The 16,063-nt window shown below is 47.8% G+C and overlaps 1 protein-coding gene across 6 annotated transcripts in view; it reads left to right on the plus strand.

Annotated features, from left to right (window-relative positions):
• Hers (Histone gene-specific Epigenetic Repressor in late S phase) overlaps positions 1-16,063 on the plus strand; it is a 262,505-nt gene that overhangs the window by 236,170 nt on the left and 10,272 nt on the right. For 5 of the 6 annotated variants that reach the window (XM_055072494.2, XM_055072493.2, XM_055072492.2 and 2 more), the window contains 6 exons: positions 306-775; positions 2,803-3,156; positions 6,498-6,920; positions 8,470-8,909; positions 12,225-12,466; positions 13,443-14,329. In XM_055072494.2, the coding sequence (XP_054928469.2) occupies positions 527-775; positions 2,803-3,156; positions 6,498-6,920; positions 8,470-8,909; positions 12,225-12,466; positions 13,443-14,329 (2,595 nt within the window). In that variant the 5' untranslated portion in view covers positions 306-526. The remainder of the gene's footprint in view (positions 1-305; positions 776-2,802; positions 3,157-6,497; positions 6,921-8,469; positions 8,910-12,224; positions 12,467-13,442; positions 14,330-16,063) is intronic. The other variant, XM_050181109.3, reaches the window with a different exon arrangement.

The raw sequence follows: 16,063 nt of genomic DNA on the forward strand, positions 1-16,063 counted from the left end.
GCTTATTTGGCTGCTAGCACGTTGTTTTACATCAACTTGCTTTTCGTTGTTTTTTATTTGCATCCCGTCGCGGCAGCCTCACGTGCGTGCTCGCGTGAGCAACGCGCGGAGTGATAAAGCTTGGAGGCCGCACTACGTGCGTAGCTTCCACAGTGTTGCACCTGACGTATGAAACGGAGTGTGTGTATGTGTGTAATGTGCGTTTGCGTGTGTCCGTCCGTGCGTTGAACGTGTGCTCGATTGTGTAGCGTGTGATCCACGTGTGTGCTGACTGTCGGGTGCCGGGTTCTTGCCGTTTGTCGCAGGGCCGTCCGTCTCCCCGGTTCTCTTTTCTCCTTGCGTGTGTCTCTCTCTCTCTGTTTGGTGGTGGGAGTAGTTGGCGTGGCCCTCGCAAGCAACCCGGCGTCGTCGTCCCGGTCGCGGCGGTGATGGCCCCCCCGTTCTCGGCGTGCGCGCCGGAGAACCAACGCTGCGGCGCGGCCGCGTCGACGACGGGCGTTGTCGGAGCCGCCGACCGTCGGGCGTGATGAACGAACGCCAACACCACAGCCGCCAGCCGCACCGCCGGTGCTCCTCGTCCCAGCCCTCGGAGGCGCCGGACGCCGGCCGCAGGCTGAAGCAGCGGCCCAAGAAGGAGACCGCAGCGGCGGCGGCGGCTTCGTCGCCCGCGAGGGCTGCGACCTCCTCGCGGACGGCGCCCTCCTCGCGACGGCTCAGCGAGGCGGCGGCCAAGGCGACCGCCGCCGCCCCCCTGCCCGCGCGTAGGAACTCGAAGGTGCGCAAACACCTCAGCTGGCCGTAGTTCTTGCTACAAGAAATTACTGGAAAGGGGACTCTGGCGCTAGTCTCTATATAAGCTGCAATCGGGGCAGTTTAGTAGAGCTTTGGTTATTCTTGGCTACTTGGTTCGGTATGTAAGTGTGGTCGCCCGTGTGAACTTCATTGCCCTGAGGACCTGCCGTTCTCTAGCGTAGCCCTTTTGTCCGAAGAGGAAATGGGCAGATTTTGCAAGCTAGAGCCATTTGCTCGGCCGCGTCCCTTTTTCGTCCGTGTTTTTTTGCCAGCGTGGCAGTAATGCTTAGTACGTGGATTTGCCCAAACCTTGTCCTCCTGATTTCCAACAGCTTTTGATATTTCAAATTGAACAGCTTTCAACAAGGTATTGCATTATATAAGTGCCGCAATTCATAATAATGCATGGATGTGTGCGGAGACAAATTGCCTTTCTGTCTTTAAAGTGCTGTGAGTCCTTGGAAATAGTGTCCAAAACGTTGCATCCGTGTCGTATTTCGGGCTCCTGCAATCGCTTACGGCAGGTGCAGCCTGCAAAAAGCATAGCCTTCAAGATTTGCTTTTTACTGCAAGGAAGTGGTCGCTGGGAGTTTGATTTGGGCACCACCTATGTAGAGAGATAAAGCTTAATAAATAATGTGGCAAAAAGTGTTTGAAGCCTCAAGTACGAAGATCAGATCAATCAATCTTCTGCCCATCACTCCCATGGCATGTGAACAATCGCAGCACCAAAGTTCCTCTAGTAATTTTTGTAAGAAACTCTACGCCAGTTGTGACACCCTTCCACCCCCCCCTACCTTGTGTTTCTCCTGTACCCCAGTTCTAGACTTGCATGCTGTGGTACATCGTACCATTTATGTATGTACGTGGAAATAACATGTGGCCTTACACAACACTTATGACGAGCAAAGTCGGATGCTAGGGTTGGCATAATTTGCAGCATGACAAAAAACAAACAGTAAGAGCACTTCTCAAGAAGACTTCAAACTTGGCTAGTCAGGAAGGTTCCATGATTTTTGTGCTAGCATAAAGATCTGAACATGCAGATATTTTACACAGGGCCTTCCTGTTTCTGAAGCTCCCCACCCCCCCGGCAATGTATCTTGCACTTGACTCACTCATTCTTGTTTCTTCACGTTTGTGTCCCTGACATGTTCCTGTGCTAGAGCAAGGATTATGGAGCAAATCTCTATTCGTGTTTCTCTGATGAGAGATTTGGCCATGCTGAGTTTCTCTAATGGCTGGTACGGTAAATTGTATCCCTTGCAGACATTGTTATTCAGGTTAGACACTCTTATGTGGTGATGTGGTGCAATTCAATTTCCCGACTTGGTCTTGCGGTGCAGTGGCAGAGGAGTTAACCAATCCATATTTGTTTTTGTTCTTATATTTTTCAGAGAATTTGCCGCAAGGCATCTCTTGCAAAAAACATGACCAAAATGGCATTGCATAAACACATCCATTCTGTGTGACACCGCTCTCTCAACAATGAGCTAGTGCATTTGTTGTACGTTATCCATCCATTGGATAGTCATCTAAAATCTTCGACTTTACTTTGGCCTCCCTAAGCATCTTATGTATGATATCCTCAGTACCAATGCACAGTGGCAAAAGATGAAAAATGTCCACCATAGACAGAAGTGCCGGCCACTTAGTACACATTGTAAGGTAGTCTCTTGCAGACCCTACCCAAGTACAGCTGACAGCAGGTGTCGGGGCCTCCCCAACCCAAAGCCTTCAAAGACAAACTTCCTCTACTTGGAATATTGCAAGGATCCCTTTTGTTGAGTTCTATTCTTATCATGCTCCATTCAAACCTACCCGATCTCGTTGAGTGCCGCTCAGACCACTGGTGACAGTGGCAAAAGGAATAGCACTGAAATAAAATTGTCAAATTATTTCTGCCCATATTACCAGCCACGACATTGCCTGCCTGTGTACGTGTATCACTCTTCAGGTTTGCAGCACGAGATGTGAGCCACATTGCTTAGGTACCTGCTAATCTTGCAGTCCAAGGCACAGCCACCGCCCAAGCCTCAGCCAAAGTCGCAGCAGCGGAAGCCGGAGCAGCCGGCCCGGCAGAACGGGGAGCGCATCGTCCGCAAGCGCAGGGTGGGTGCCGGGCGTACACAGGGCATCCTGGGCCTGTGCGACTCGTTCTCGTCGCAGTGCGACCTGCGAGGAAGCCGCTCTGCCTCCGCGGCAGTTTCACTGGGGGCCGGTGCCCGGGCTGTTGAGTCGGTCCCAAGCCCTGGCCCCAACCTGCGACCCAAGTTCCCCGCCTTCCTGGCATCCATGGCGGCGGTCGAGGAGTGGCCCACGGCCCGCGTCCAGCGCGTCGCCAGCCTCAATGCTATGGCCAAGGTACGCCATCATTGGTGTTCGCTTTGCTTTTCGAGACGATAGGGGCACACTCGCAGACGAGGGATGGGACGAAAAATGTTAGGCCCAAGATTAAGAAACAGGGAGACAGCGGGGGGGAGTAGAGAGTAAACGGGGGTAGCCGAGTTGACATTAAGAGAAAAAAATGGAGTTAGGCAGGCCGTGTAATGCGTAGGGCAGAAAACTTGCAGTGTATCAGGTTTACAGATAGGGTGCTAAGAGAAGGGAAGCGCAGTTAAGGGTGGCAGAGAATTGGGCGGTGTGATGAAATTAGGAAATTTGCAGGCGCAAGATAGGGTCAGTTGGTGCAAGACAGGGGTTACCGTAGATCAATAGGAGAAGCCTTTGTACCGCAGTGGACATTGTTAGTGGAGTGTACAGTTAACCTCTCTCAGATCATATGCCTGTTTTCATGGCATTTGCAATGTTAATGTGAGAAAAAATTATAGGCAGGCATGCAACTAAATTAGGCTGCTGCAGCTTAACACAAGCTCGCGAGTGCTTTGATGATCAAGTTTTACGCCGTATGTACTTTGATTTTACACAAAGTCGTTTAAGGTACTGTATCCATTCTTGAGGCTGGTCATACAAAAACAAAATAAATTCGATTAGGCAACTTCAAAAATGAGCATCTAGAATTGTGTCTTGCTCTGAACATTCTGATCACACTGCCCCATTGTTCAACCAGTATCGCATATTACCACTTGATTTACTACATGAGCAAAGCATACCAATGTAAGTTTGTAGGACTGTGAGATACAACCACCCAGTTAATGCTTACATACTTTATTCTTCACGTGAAACCAAAAGTGTTACTCCAGGACATTTTAACCTTGCACCATGTTGTAATGTATTGGAGAATGTCTGCTGTAGTTTACAGGTATCAAAAGTTGGAATAAACTGCCAGCGTGAAACATCAATTCTTCAACCTCCAAAGTTCTCTCAAACAGTACTCTTAACCTGGTTAATGTCACAGTAAACATCCAGATGCCAGAATTAATTTTAAGTACACTGAGCGAATAATGAAATTTTCGGTTAGTATTGTGCTTTTCATTCTCACTTGTGAATATACTTGTGTATTGTGCTAATGTAGCAATAATGAACTTTGTATTATGATATGCTCAAACTACAAATTATTCTACTGTACATAGCATAGCATAACTCATCTCTCCTGTGGCATGGTATGTAATTCATACAACAGCTGTTATTGCTTGTTATGTAATCACAATAGCAACTATTATGTATACCATTCTTATGTTATTCATTGTTGTCATGAAGTATGTTACTTCAAGCTTGGTTTTTCTTGCTTTTTTGTGAATTCGTTCTAGTCTGTGTTGCCTATTATCTTGCTGCTATGCAAGGCATTGCCTGTATTTTGTTTATCAAACGTTCAACTAGCCTTTGGCTACAGGCCCGACGAGTGTTTCTTTACCTGTGTTTTGTGATAAGGAAATAAATACTTCTTCAGATAGGCTGATGATGATGATGACTTGCAGGCAACTTTCTGTGCTTGTGAATGGGACGCTACATGGGCGGAGCTTCTGAACATGTGTTACTGTAGAAATATTGTTCAGCAGGTTCTGACGGTGCTCTATATTTCCATTTCTTGGAGCAGATGCTGAATCGGCACAGCTGGCTACTCCCTATGGTTTTTGCATTAGCCAAAACAATGAAGATAAAGGAAGTAAAGAGATTCAAATGTAACACTGAGCAGTGCATTCATGTCTTACTTCAACATAAATGGCCGTTGTGCGTAAGAGCTTGATGTGTTCTGTTCCCTGGCTTAACAGAATGCAACTGAAACTGTGGCTTCATTTTCAGGAGTGCTATCGTGCGTCCGCTCCAACTCCGTAACTTTTCCTTCATTGCCACAACAGTTGTCCGCAAGCATAGTACATTGATTGTCTAGCCTTTGTAACGTTGCCTGGTGTGTATAAAATGGAGTATAGTAGCAGGTCAATTTGTTCTTTGTGCTTCGCACATTATAGCCTGCATGGCTGCTGCACCATTAAAATCCCAAATCATCATCATCGTCAATTTGTTTTTGAAAATCACTTTCCATTTGGTGCGCTAGCATCTTGCACCCAGTACATAGCTGTTTTTCTCTTTGCCCGATATTTGGCAAAATGGCCAGCTTTTCTTTACTCAATGTTTGCGATGACTTAAATCATGTTTCTTGCACGTGCATGACCTGCTGTGGCAGCCCACTGGCTATGGAATTGTATTGCTGAACTGGGGAGGTATTGTGTAAGAGTCCACCTAGTGGACATGTCCATTTTGTCTGCTGTTGAAGTTTTGATTGACTGGGCTGAGATGCGGCATCAGCAGCAGACGAAATGAACATGTCCACTTGGTGGACTCTTACAGAATACCTCCCCTGGTTGCAGTTTCCAGCACTGCCGCATGCATAAAATACCTCTGTACATAGGTTTAGGTGCACATTAAATGTACCCAGGTCATCAAAATTAATGTGTAGGTGCTTCACTATGGCATGTCTTATGATTCATTTCTTTATTTGCTGGGCTGTGCAAAAGACCATGCGATCAACTCTTAGTATTTGAATCACTGTACAGAAATGGAATGTTTCTCTCTCTCTCTCTCTTGCAGTCACCAATTGCCTGCTAACTTGCCTGCAGAAAAAGTGTTGACTGAAAAATATTGTTTATTTGGCTTCATTTACTCTGCATGCCGAGATCTTACTTTGTCGTCGTGCTTGAAAAGCAGCAGAGAGGCTTAGACTTGAGCATGCTGGTTGATGTTCATCATGTCGGCAGTGCAAAGGAGTTAGTGACGTAATGAACATCAACCAGTTCGCACATCCTTACACCTGACTGCCAGTTTTTCAGCGCAGCTGCAAAACAAAATTTCAGCATGCACTGTAGCCAAAGCCAGCAATATTTTTCAATCGGCACCTTTTCCCGTGTGTCAGTCTTCATTCCACTGCTGACAGAAATATCAAAAACAGGCATTTTATACTTTGCTCTGCTCTGCGTAGGTGTTGCGACAGTTGGCAAGACACTTCTCCATGCTGTTCGCCAATTACTGTGCCTGTGCTTTGGAACATGGGACCTATGGGAACATTTGCAACCGGTACACTTGAACCTTCTCACAACAAAGTTGCACTGAACATGAAAGTACCTTCACTATATCCAATATTCATTATTAGCATATATTCGATGCACGCTAATATCGTTGACATACATTTCACTTACTTTGTTATATATTTGATTATTTGTTATAGTCTGGTTCACTGTACCGAGGTCCTGCTGTATTGTGGTTGCAGAGCTCTGCGTCATGGCCAACTTTTTCTGCTGCATTTGCAGGTGCACATCTTGTACGAGAACGAGAGCCGCCCGGCCATCGTCGAAGCAGACGACACACAGGAGGACTGCAAGGCCCTGGTGCCGCTGAGGACTGACCACCTGCCATCACTGTCTCCGCCACCGCAGTCCCCGCCGCCTCCTCCTGCGCCGACCACGGGGACCAAACGGAGGAAGAAGCCCGCTGCGGTTGTTGCCCGTAAAATAATCAAGCGGAAGCGAGATGTCCTCGACGCCGACGTGGAAATCATCGACACGCGGCAGTGCCGTCGCATGGCCAGCCTCAATGCCCAGGCCATCATGGCCGCCAGCTACAGTCGGGAGCGCAGTAGCCGCAAGTTTGACAAGGAATCTCCATCATCATCATCATCGTCCTCTTCCTCCTCCTCCTCGTCATCTTCGTCAGCAGCTTCGTGCGAACTCAAGGTGCCCCTTTCCGTCATTGCTTGCATACTGTCGAAAAAATTTGCTGGAACCATCTGTAATGACTGTGAAAGGCAGCGATAGTTTCTTTGAATTTACTACTCATTCCTCACTCATTTCTAATTGTCGATTAAGAAAAAGCAGAGGCCCAGTCCGATTTCCCTCTTGAAATACGTATAAAATGTAGGAATGCTTAGCTATATGGGACAACTACTGGACCAATTTGAATGAAGCTTACTGCATTTGAGAGAGAGAGTTCAATTCTGGTGACTGTAGGAAGCAGAATTTCAATTTGTGGCCTTGAATTTATGAAAGTTCCTGAAAATTTGTAAGTTTTCACAGAAATCTAACAGCGAAGTTTACGAATCCGTACCTCTGCACCAAAAACAATTATCTCAGTTCTGCAAGCTGCATCAGTTAGAGCATCTCAAGCAGACAAACTTGATGTATGAATTTATGGCCTACGTGATAATTTTTACAGTGCTTACGAGGGTATTGCAAAAGTCCTACCCACAATTTAGTGGTATACTTCAGATCAGCATATAATAAACCTGCTTCAGATGTGTAACACTAGGTGTAGATTACAGAATTGTGATGTAGTCGTTTTATGTTTTTTAGTTTATTCTAAACTTGATACCCGAGATATTTTTCATCTTGTAATTTTCAACAAGCTCTCCTAAAAAACATTGGTTTATGCTTTGTTTAGCAGCTGTAATGTCACTTCTACATTACTTTTCTGTTTTGGACCTACAGAAGTTGCTGTGGGTTCAATTCAAGGGCTTGTTGCAATCAGTGCAAATACCGCCTAGTGAATTAGCGGTGTGTTTTGACATTCTTTCTGCCTCTTGTTTAATTCCGCATAATTAGACCACATTTGTCAGTCCCGTCAGGGTCGAATGAATGGAAGTCATCTGTATTTATAGACAGTATTCTATGGCAATGAAGATAAAGCTACACAGGTAAATTCTGCACAAGTAATAAAAGCGCTTTTGTAAAAAGTCCTACATTTTTATTCGCATATGTTTAAGCCGGGGAGAGAAATCAGTTTTAGGTTAGGGGACATAAGTCACACCCAAGTGTTGTGGGTAGCAAACCACTGTGTGTACAAAAGAACCCAAAGTGAGCACAAAAGAAAATGAAGGGCCCCCAATGGAGTTCGCATCCCCCAGTGCTGCAGTGTGTCTTGCGTCCCCTTACCGCAAACTCTCTATTGTCTTATTAATGATATCACAGACGAAATACCCCACTGAGTGTTAAATTTGGCTTATTCTTATGCTTTCCTCATCCACGTTTGGGCAAATGCGAAACCGTCGCTAGTGGAAGCTACGCTGATGCACTGTCTGTTGCAAGAAACCAAAAGTGCTGTCAGACTCGGCCAGGCTACTGGGTGCAGTAACATGTGCACAGAAGCCCTGCCCTTGTAGCTTTCCCATCATTGCCGTAGAAGCTTGTCCGCGAGTAAACGGGTTTATCACTATAACGGGTTTATCTCTATAAACGGGCAAGTCACTGTGCTGAACATTCATCGCTGTCTGATCCACTTTTTTACTAGGTCGTACACCACCACCATCAGCAGGAGATTGTTGTCTGCTCAGTGCAGACGAAGACCGTCCACAAGACGGTGCAGGAGAAGGCCGAAGTGCCAGTGTTGCCCAGCGTGCCCAAGGGGCCGCACGGGGAGGTAGTGAGGCGGCCGCGCAAGAACGACGCCAAGGGGTCGTCGTCTGCCGACGCGACAGCATCGTCCTCATCCGTGGCGGTGAGCGAGTACCGCGAAGTTGTGCGCATCAACACCACCAAGGAGATGGCAGTGAAGGACGAGCGGCGCGAGAAGGAAGGCGTCACACACCTCTACCACTACCACACCAAGGCCACCTGCCTGCAGATGCAGACGACGTACAGCGGACCTCCGAGCCCTGTGTCGTCACACCCCGCAGTGCTGGGCCCTCAGGCACCGGGGTATGACCGGGGTTTGCACGCGGAGTGTGCATGGTGGGTCTTTTGCCTGGAGACTGACTCAAGCGCTCCTGTCGTAGCTTTCATTTCTTGCAATGGAGACTGCCGCGTGGCGTTAGCTATTGGTAATCCGGACCGGCGGCTGTTTGAAGTTGGGCCATCTTTTCAGTATATCACTTTCGGGGATGCGGTCGGTTTCACGAGATCTGGCGGGACTTGGTTGGCATGGGATGCGGGCGAGAATGTCCTTCACACAGGGCAAAGCATGCTGCATTGCCACCATAGTGCCAGGAATGGTGTCGCCTGTAGACAACAATGCTTTTTGTGCCATGTGGCATGACATCTCGCTAACATGACTGCATCCTCGAAAGAGATTGACAGAAAGTGCCGCTCCTGGCAACGGAAACATTTTGTTGCTTACTGTAAAAAGTAGATGCAAATGGAAACAGGTTTTTGGAGCAACAAAATGGTAAATAGTAGTGACAGGACCGAAGTGAAGGGTACATTTGTAGGAACATTGGTGACGTTTACCATTGTGGAAGCTATAGCATACTTTCACTTTAATGAGCACCGTGCTGAGGTGGCCAATAGCGTTGCTCCAGTGAATTGAAATGGAGTGTTTGTCTCGCAGCGTGTTTTCAGGTTGTAGCAACTTGCAGTACAATCGTTCAAATGCGTATGACGCGGTTAGTTTGTTTCCCTTTGTCTCTGAGTCCAGAAAACACTCGTGGTGTTTAGAAATATTCTTCACCTCTGGCTTGCCTGAGCGAATTCAGGCTTGTTGATCTGCTGTTTCGATAAAAGCTAGGTGAAACTATGCATGTGGTATGGTCGAGTAGTCATACTTTGTAGCACAGAATCTCCACTTCAAATAACAGAATGTAGGATTCATATGCATCTCCTTCTTTAATATACCTGTTAATTCTGGAATAAAATTTTTGAAAGGCTTTTAAAACTAGAAAACAGATGCACACCCTTGAAATCCATGAAAAGCATGCATAGCATTCTGCAGGTGTCTGTGTATGGCGGGTGGGCACTAACAGGTGTCGGTGTCATTCTAAAGGCCTGTAGCGACCATCTGTCGCTGTGATTTGTCCCCCGCTTCTGTTAAATTCAGTTACCTCGCCTGGCCTCCACGTGGGGGTCATTGCCCCCTGCTCTTTCTTGGGTAGTGAGGTGGCTGCCCAACAGGGGTGCCACCACCACCACTCTGCAAACCGCTTTTACTGTGGAATGAAGCCAGTCTACTCTTTGTTCTCAACCTGTCAAAATGTGTATTACTTGCCTCCGCTAAACCGAGCTCCCAGCAGGCCTGTGGTGTGTGCAGTGTGTGCCAAGACCAATTTGCAGTGAGAATGCTGTCTCATTGTGTAGGCATATTAGTATTCTCTTTATTTGATCACTTGCAGGTGTGTTTTTCAGGACGGCCAAGTTCAGTATTTACTCAATGCATTACTGTTGGTCACCTATTTAAAATGGCACACTCAAATTGCCATCACTGTGGGCAGTTCAGAATGTATGCTGAAGCTAATAGTTGAGACAAGCAGCTTTCGATGCACATCAAGGATCAAGTTGCTGTGGTGAAAGAACTGCAGTTGAAGTATATTGTGTGCAAATTCAGGTATATGGATGTAGCCTGTTCAACCTAACCTAGCCTGTTTCAACCTTAGCAAAGCTTTAGTTAAATATTATGCATGAACTGTGAGAATCTGTCCGGAGTATATCAGCTTCCACTCGGACCATCCATTATTTGACCTCTCTTGAGTATCGTGACTTCTGACAGTCCTTCACTGAATGCACCAGCTACTTAGTTGAAAGTTTCCAATGGTATGGCACATAGCATATAAATTTAACCTGAGAACACAATCTTGAAATCAGCATAAAGGTATTTCTCTAAGTCCTTACACAAACTATGTGAAACTGTCTCATTGTTATTGGGGACATCCCCACATTCAAAGCCAAGGAATGGAACCTCGTATTAGCCCTAGTTCAAACGAGACCAATATTTTGTGGCAGCAATTGTGTGAACACTGGCATTTGCCAGGCAGAAAAAAGAAACCTGTGCTCGTTTCGGTGTCTCCGTGGTATCTCTGTCGTTATTGGGGAACTTGTGCGTGAGTGAGCACAAGTACAAGGTTAAGGTACAAGGTTAAGCTTGCCGCATGTGTCTCTGACACTCGTGAAATGGCACGCACGTTTTGCTGGCACACAGTACTTGCTCACTGCGTGGTCATGCTCATGAGCTGTGTTGGATAGTATATACCTATAATCCATGGGACACTGAAATACTTTTTAACCGTGGAACGAAATCCTGATCTGTGGACAGCTTTGCGGGGAACGTTCGAGCCAAATCATGTGCTGGATGCAGCAGGGAGCCCACAAGCTCGACGGCTCTCTGCCGCCCGAGTTGTTTGAAGCGCCAGATTTTTTTTTGAAACGCCCTCTGTGACGTTAGCGATTACGTTGCAGCAAGTGCATCAAACCATAGATGCCAGCCATTGGACAATCAATCGTTCCTGGCCATAAATTGCGTAGAAGCAATAGCTCGTTAATGCATACATACCAGTCCAGGTCTTCTAGGGAACAGGCAAGTTCGTAAGGGCCAACTGCAACAAAATTTCGATTTGGCTTAATTCGTTTTTGGCTGCAGGGCTGTTTAACATGCTATTAGCACTCCTTTAAGCAGACGCGTGTACGTGCTGGTCAGCAGACATTACTTAAATCGCAGCCCGTCAGCTCTCCAAGATGTATTGTCATGACACGGGCAGCTGCAGGCACTGCCCAGTCTGAGGAGCCATCCTCATTTTAAAAATTTTCGCTCACATGTCACTTCCAAGAGACGGCAATGGCAGTTTTTTGTTTCTTTCTTTTAAAGTGTCATTTGAAAACATTTCGATTTTCGCCAATTTTTCTGCCGAGGCTGCTCCATATCTTCACTACACGAAACTGTGGTTTTTATGGGGACTAAAATTTTTTTGCATTTGGGCCTCAGATGTGCCCCTCCCGCTGTGTCGCTCCCAGACACCTTTATCGGAGGCCCACCTTGAAGTGTTTACCACAAGTGCACCACAGGAAAAAAAATGCTGCAGTAGGCCGGGCATTGCTGTTGGCACCTCTCAAGCCAAGAGAACCTAATGAGTTTGAGGGGGAGTAGGGGCAGTAAATCTTGAACTCCTTGCGTGTCCGTTCGTATTAAGCTTATTTTCAAAGATTTCTTTGTAAGCATACCTGAACGCCATTGCATTCATTCCAGCATGTAGCATGAGTTTTGAAAAGACCCAGCATTTCGGGGCTCCCCTTTTAATTTTCGGCAACGAGTGACACAACGTGGCACTTCAAATGCGCTTGCAGGTATTATGGTCCACCGTCTTACCCGCCCGCCCTGACGGGTCCCCCGCCTCCCATGGCAACGGCGGCGGCGGCGGCGCTCATGCCCCCGCCCACGGCCAGTGCTAGCTCGGCAGCTGCTCCTCCTGCCTACGGTGTGAACCACGTCATGCCCATGAGCGGGGCGCCCGTGCATCGGCACTACGGCAGTGCCTTCACCGTGCCCCACTATGGACATGCGGTGCCGTACCCACAGGCAGAGTACAGTGAGTACTGCCCCAGCCCTCGGAGTTTGGCTCAACCATACGAAGCAAATAGACAGCGAAGCACAGGGGAAGTTAATTTACATGTTTAATTGAAATGGTAGAAATAGTAAGGTAGAGGGAGGTGGAAGTGGAGAAATGGATAACTTGCCATGGTGGTGGGAGCTTTTACCGACTGCCAGTTTACAATTTAGGCTACCCTGGCAACCGTCCTCACTTCTGATGTTATGTGTAGATCACCCATGGGAGTGTTGGCCAGGGGCGTGGCAGACATCCTTTTAAACACAGGCAAGGCACAGCACAGGAACAGGCAACTGGCTGATGAAACCATGCATGCTCCCTCATGGCATCAAGGTTGCCAAAGTCAAACCCTTGCTATGCAATGAGCGAAATAAGTTGATTTCTTTTTTATTACAATCGGACAAAAGCCATACAATTAGATGTGTCGGCAGGGTGCATGCAGCTTCAGGAATTTAGGTTCTTCTGATGTGTGTCTTTCTCTCGCGCATTGCATGTTTGTGTGCACTGTGCACTTGTGGCATGCAAGTCAGTGATTTTTTTTCTGTCTCATTGTGAGATCATCTCTGCTCTTTGCAGTTCAGCACTGAACACGTTCAACATTGTTCATGTGGTAAAACGAAACATTGCATGAAATGCAATTCGTAACATCACAAGCCGTCTTGAGGACAGTTAGGTTTCGACAGATAACAGCCATAATTTCCTTTCCTTGTTTTCTGCTTTCGCGTAAGGCCGGACTAGACGATCCCCGTAGGGAATTATCTTATTTGTAGAAAGTGTATTTGAAAGATGGTACGAGTAGTTTAGTGCAGTCTGAGGGAACTGCGGGGATGGAAGCTGTCAATCATCAGACGCCATCAAACTTGGCCCAAGTGCAATGTGCACGTTGCATGGAATTCTGAGAGTTCTCCCATAAACTGAACTGGACCCTCAGGTGGGATTTTTTTCTCTGCGTTTCCAGTGCCCAGCTACTACCAACCTGCGGGGCCATTGATCCAGCCGCCGCCACACGACCAATGCCTCATTCACAAGCCCGTGCCGTACCACCCGCAGCACCGGCCCACCCCAGTTGCCCCGCCTCCGCCGCCCAGTAGTGGGTTCCCCTCTCCTCACTGCCCTTCCCCCCTCTGCCCCCCACCCCCTCCACAGCACTGTTACTCGGAACACATGCCTTGCAGTCCACCACCACAGCCCCAGGGGGGCAGCGGAGCCCCAGGCCCCACTCCTCCCCAGGGCTACCCGCCCTATCGGCCCGGCCCCTACCACACCCAGCCCCCTTTCCAGCCTCAGCCTGCCTCTAGCTCGTCCAGTGCTCCGCCCCCAGTTTCGTCATCGGCTGTGGCGCCGCCTCCGGCTCCACCACCCCAGTCAACCTCCAACTCTTACCAGATGTCGACGACAGCGTCTGCGGCGACTGTGCCCAAGTCGGAGCCCGTGACACCACCGGAGACAAAGTCGCCGTCGCAGGGTAACGACTTTTCAGACGCTTCCAAAGCGGCAGGAAAGGACGGCGGGGCCAATGGCGAGTCGCGGACAACCCCCTTCCAGCCGGAGGCACAGCTGTCTGTGGTCGAGCCTCTAGTCCTGACACAGAATGCGCCCAAGCCGCCACCGGTGAAGCCCATGGCAACAACGCTGCAGTCAGAGACGAACATCGCAGCTATAGAGCCGGTGGCAGCCATGAAGAAGAGGCCGAGGAGTGTGGAGAAGCAAATTAAGACGGCCACGGTGGCAGCGCAACAGAGGTTGAGCCGAGCCTCGTCGGCAGAGGAAAGAACGACCGACAAAAAGCCCTCTTCGGCAAAGACTGTGAAACGGAGCTTCCTGAAGACCAGTGAGACAGATAAGGTACCACTTTGTGTTAACGATTGAAGCGATAGCCATTACGTGATGATCTGTTCTGTATTTTCCATTGAAGCACCGAAATAATGAGGCAAAGGAAAATAGAACTGAACAGGAGCACAACTTACTGCAGGTGGGAGCCAAACATCTTCCGCAGTATGCGGGCAATTGCTCTACCATGGAGTGGCCACCACGGTAACCCTCGTGCCATACCTCGTGACCACGAGTGGCACTGGCTAACACTGCCATAGCTACATCTAGTACACAAAGTGGAGGGGAGGATGGGCACTGTGGAAGTTCGGTTGGTAGATCGATCATCACATGCCTAATTATGCAAAAGACACACGAGTTTGGCTCCCACCTGCAGCATGTTGTCTTTACATTCCCTTTCATATCCCTTTTTCTTATTATTTGCGCATTTCAGTTTTCAATTGAACGAAATTTCCCTAGTGCTTTCTCTGATATTCTTTTGTTTGCTTGCGTAATATAGTTGTAACTTATACAGATCAAGCCTCCCCCTTGGTTTCTCCTAACCTTCTGACTCGGTTATTTGGTTTGTGCGACATGCCTTTGTGGCTCAGTGGCTATTATGATGCACTGATGTTGAGCATGAGATGGCTGGTTCAATTCACAGCCCTGACTTCCACATTCCAATGGGGTAGTATACAATAATGCTCGCATACTTAGATTTAGGTGCATGTTAAATAACTCTAGGTAGTCAGAAATAATATGGAGCACGCCACTGCAGCATCACTCGTAGCCTGCGAGTTCCTCTGGGACATTATACACTGGAATTCAATTTTAGGGTTTCATTGTGACTGTTACTGGTGTCTCTGCAGCAGTCAGATCGTTCAAGCTTTCTAGTTTGAGAGGCAGACTTGTGGACGTAAGCTCGGTGTCAGCTTGGAGTTCCCAGTTCAAATGCACCAGAAGAACTGAAAGGAGAGAACTGTTGAACAGACTTGAATGTATAGTGTGCTGCATAAGGAGAGAAAACTGAATTTTGCCTACTCTTGGATGCACCATTTTGATTTAGGGCCTATAATATTTTACAGAAATTGCCAAAAATCGGTAAACAAAAACATTGACGCACAAAGATTGCAGTTTTGCTCCTGTATGCCAAAAGCAGATGTCAAGCGTCTGTGATCCGCATCTGTAGGAGAGGAGCCAAAGTGAACCAGCTTGATCTGCAAGTTGGCGCCCATGTTGTCTCCCATCCTTTGTCTCTTATGTGCTTCCCAAAATGCGCAATCTCGCCCAGCTCTTCATTCTTTTGGAGATTGGTTGAGTGGAGCTTGTAATGCAGATGGTTCGTGCTTAACCCTTGAGGGTCGAATTATTTTGAAAAAGAACTTTCCCAGGTGGTCAGATTACTTTATTGCGGATCTTGAATGTACAAAATGTATAAAGTCGGGAATAAATAGTAAAAAAAAAATTGGGAGTAGTAATTTGGTGTCGGTATCACTCAGAACTGCAAACATGGGTCTGCGCACGGCGCCTTATCGCAGTCTGCACACCTAAAATGCTTGTCTGTTCTCCCCTTGGAGCGACAAGTTGTGTTGGCACACATGTGAAATCTTCTCTGCGTGCGGCTGCCTTGGGCAGAAGTCTGAGGCACCCTCTCGCGTAAGTGCGTCGCCACAGAGAGCTAGAATACCTCGTGAGCGGTGGTGATAAACAAGAGCAGTGCCAATAAAGGTGGAAATCAACTTCTGCCACCCCTGCAGGAGAGTGCCGACC

This window comes from Dermacentor andersoni, chromosome 7 (genome assembly GCF_023375885.2).
Source record: "Dermacentor andersoni chromosome 7, qqDerAnde1_hic_scaffold, whole genome shotgun sequence".
In the NCBI taxonomy this organism is placed as follows: domain Eukaryota; kingdom Metazoa; phylum Arthropoda; class Arachnida; order Ixodida; family Ixodidae; genus Dermacentor; species Dermacentor andersoni.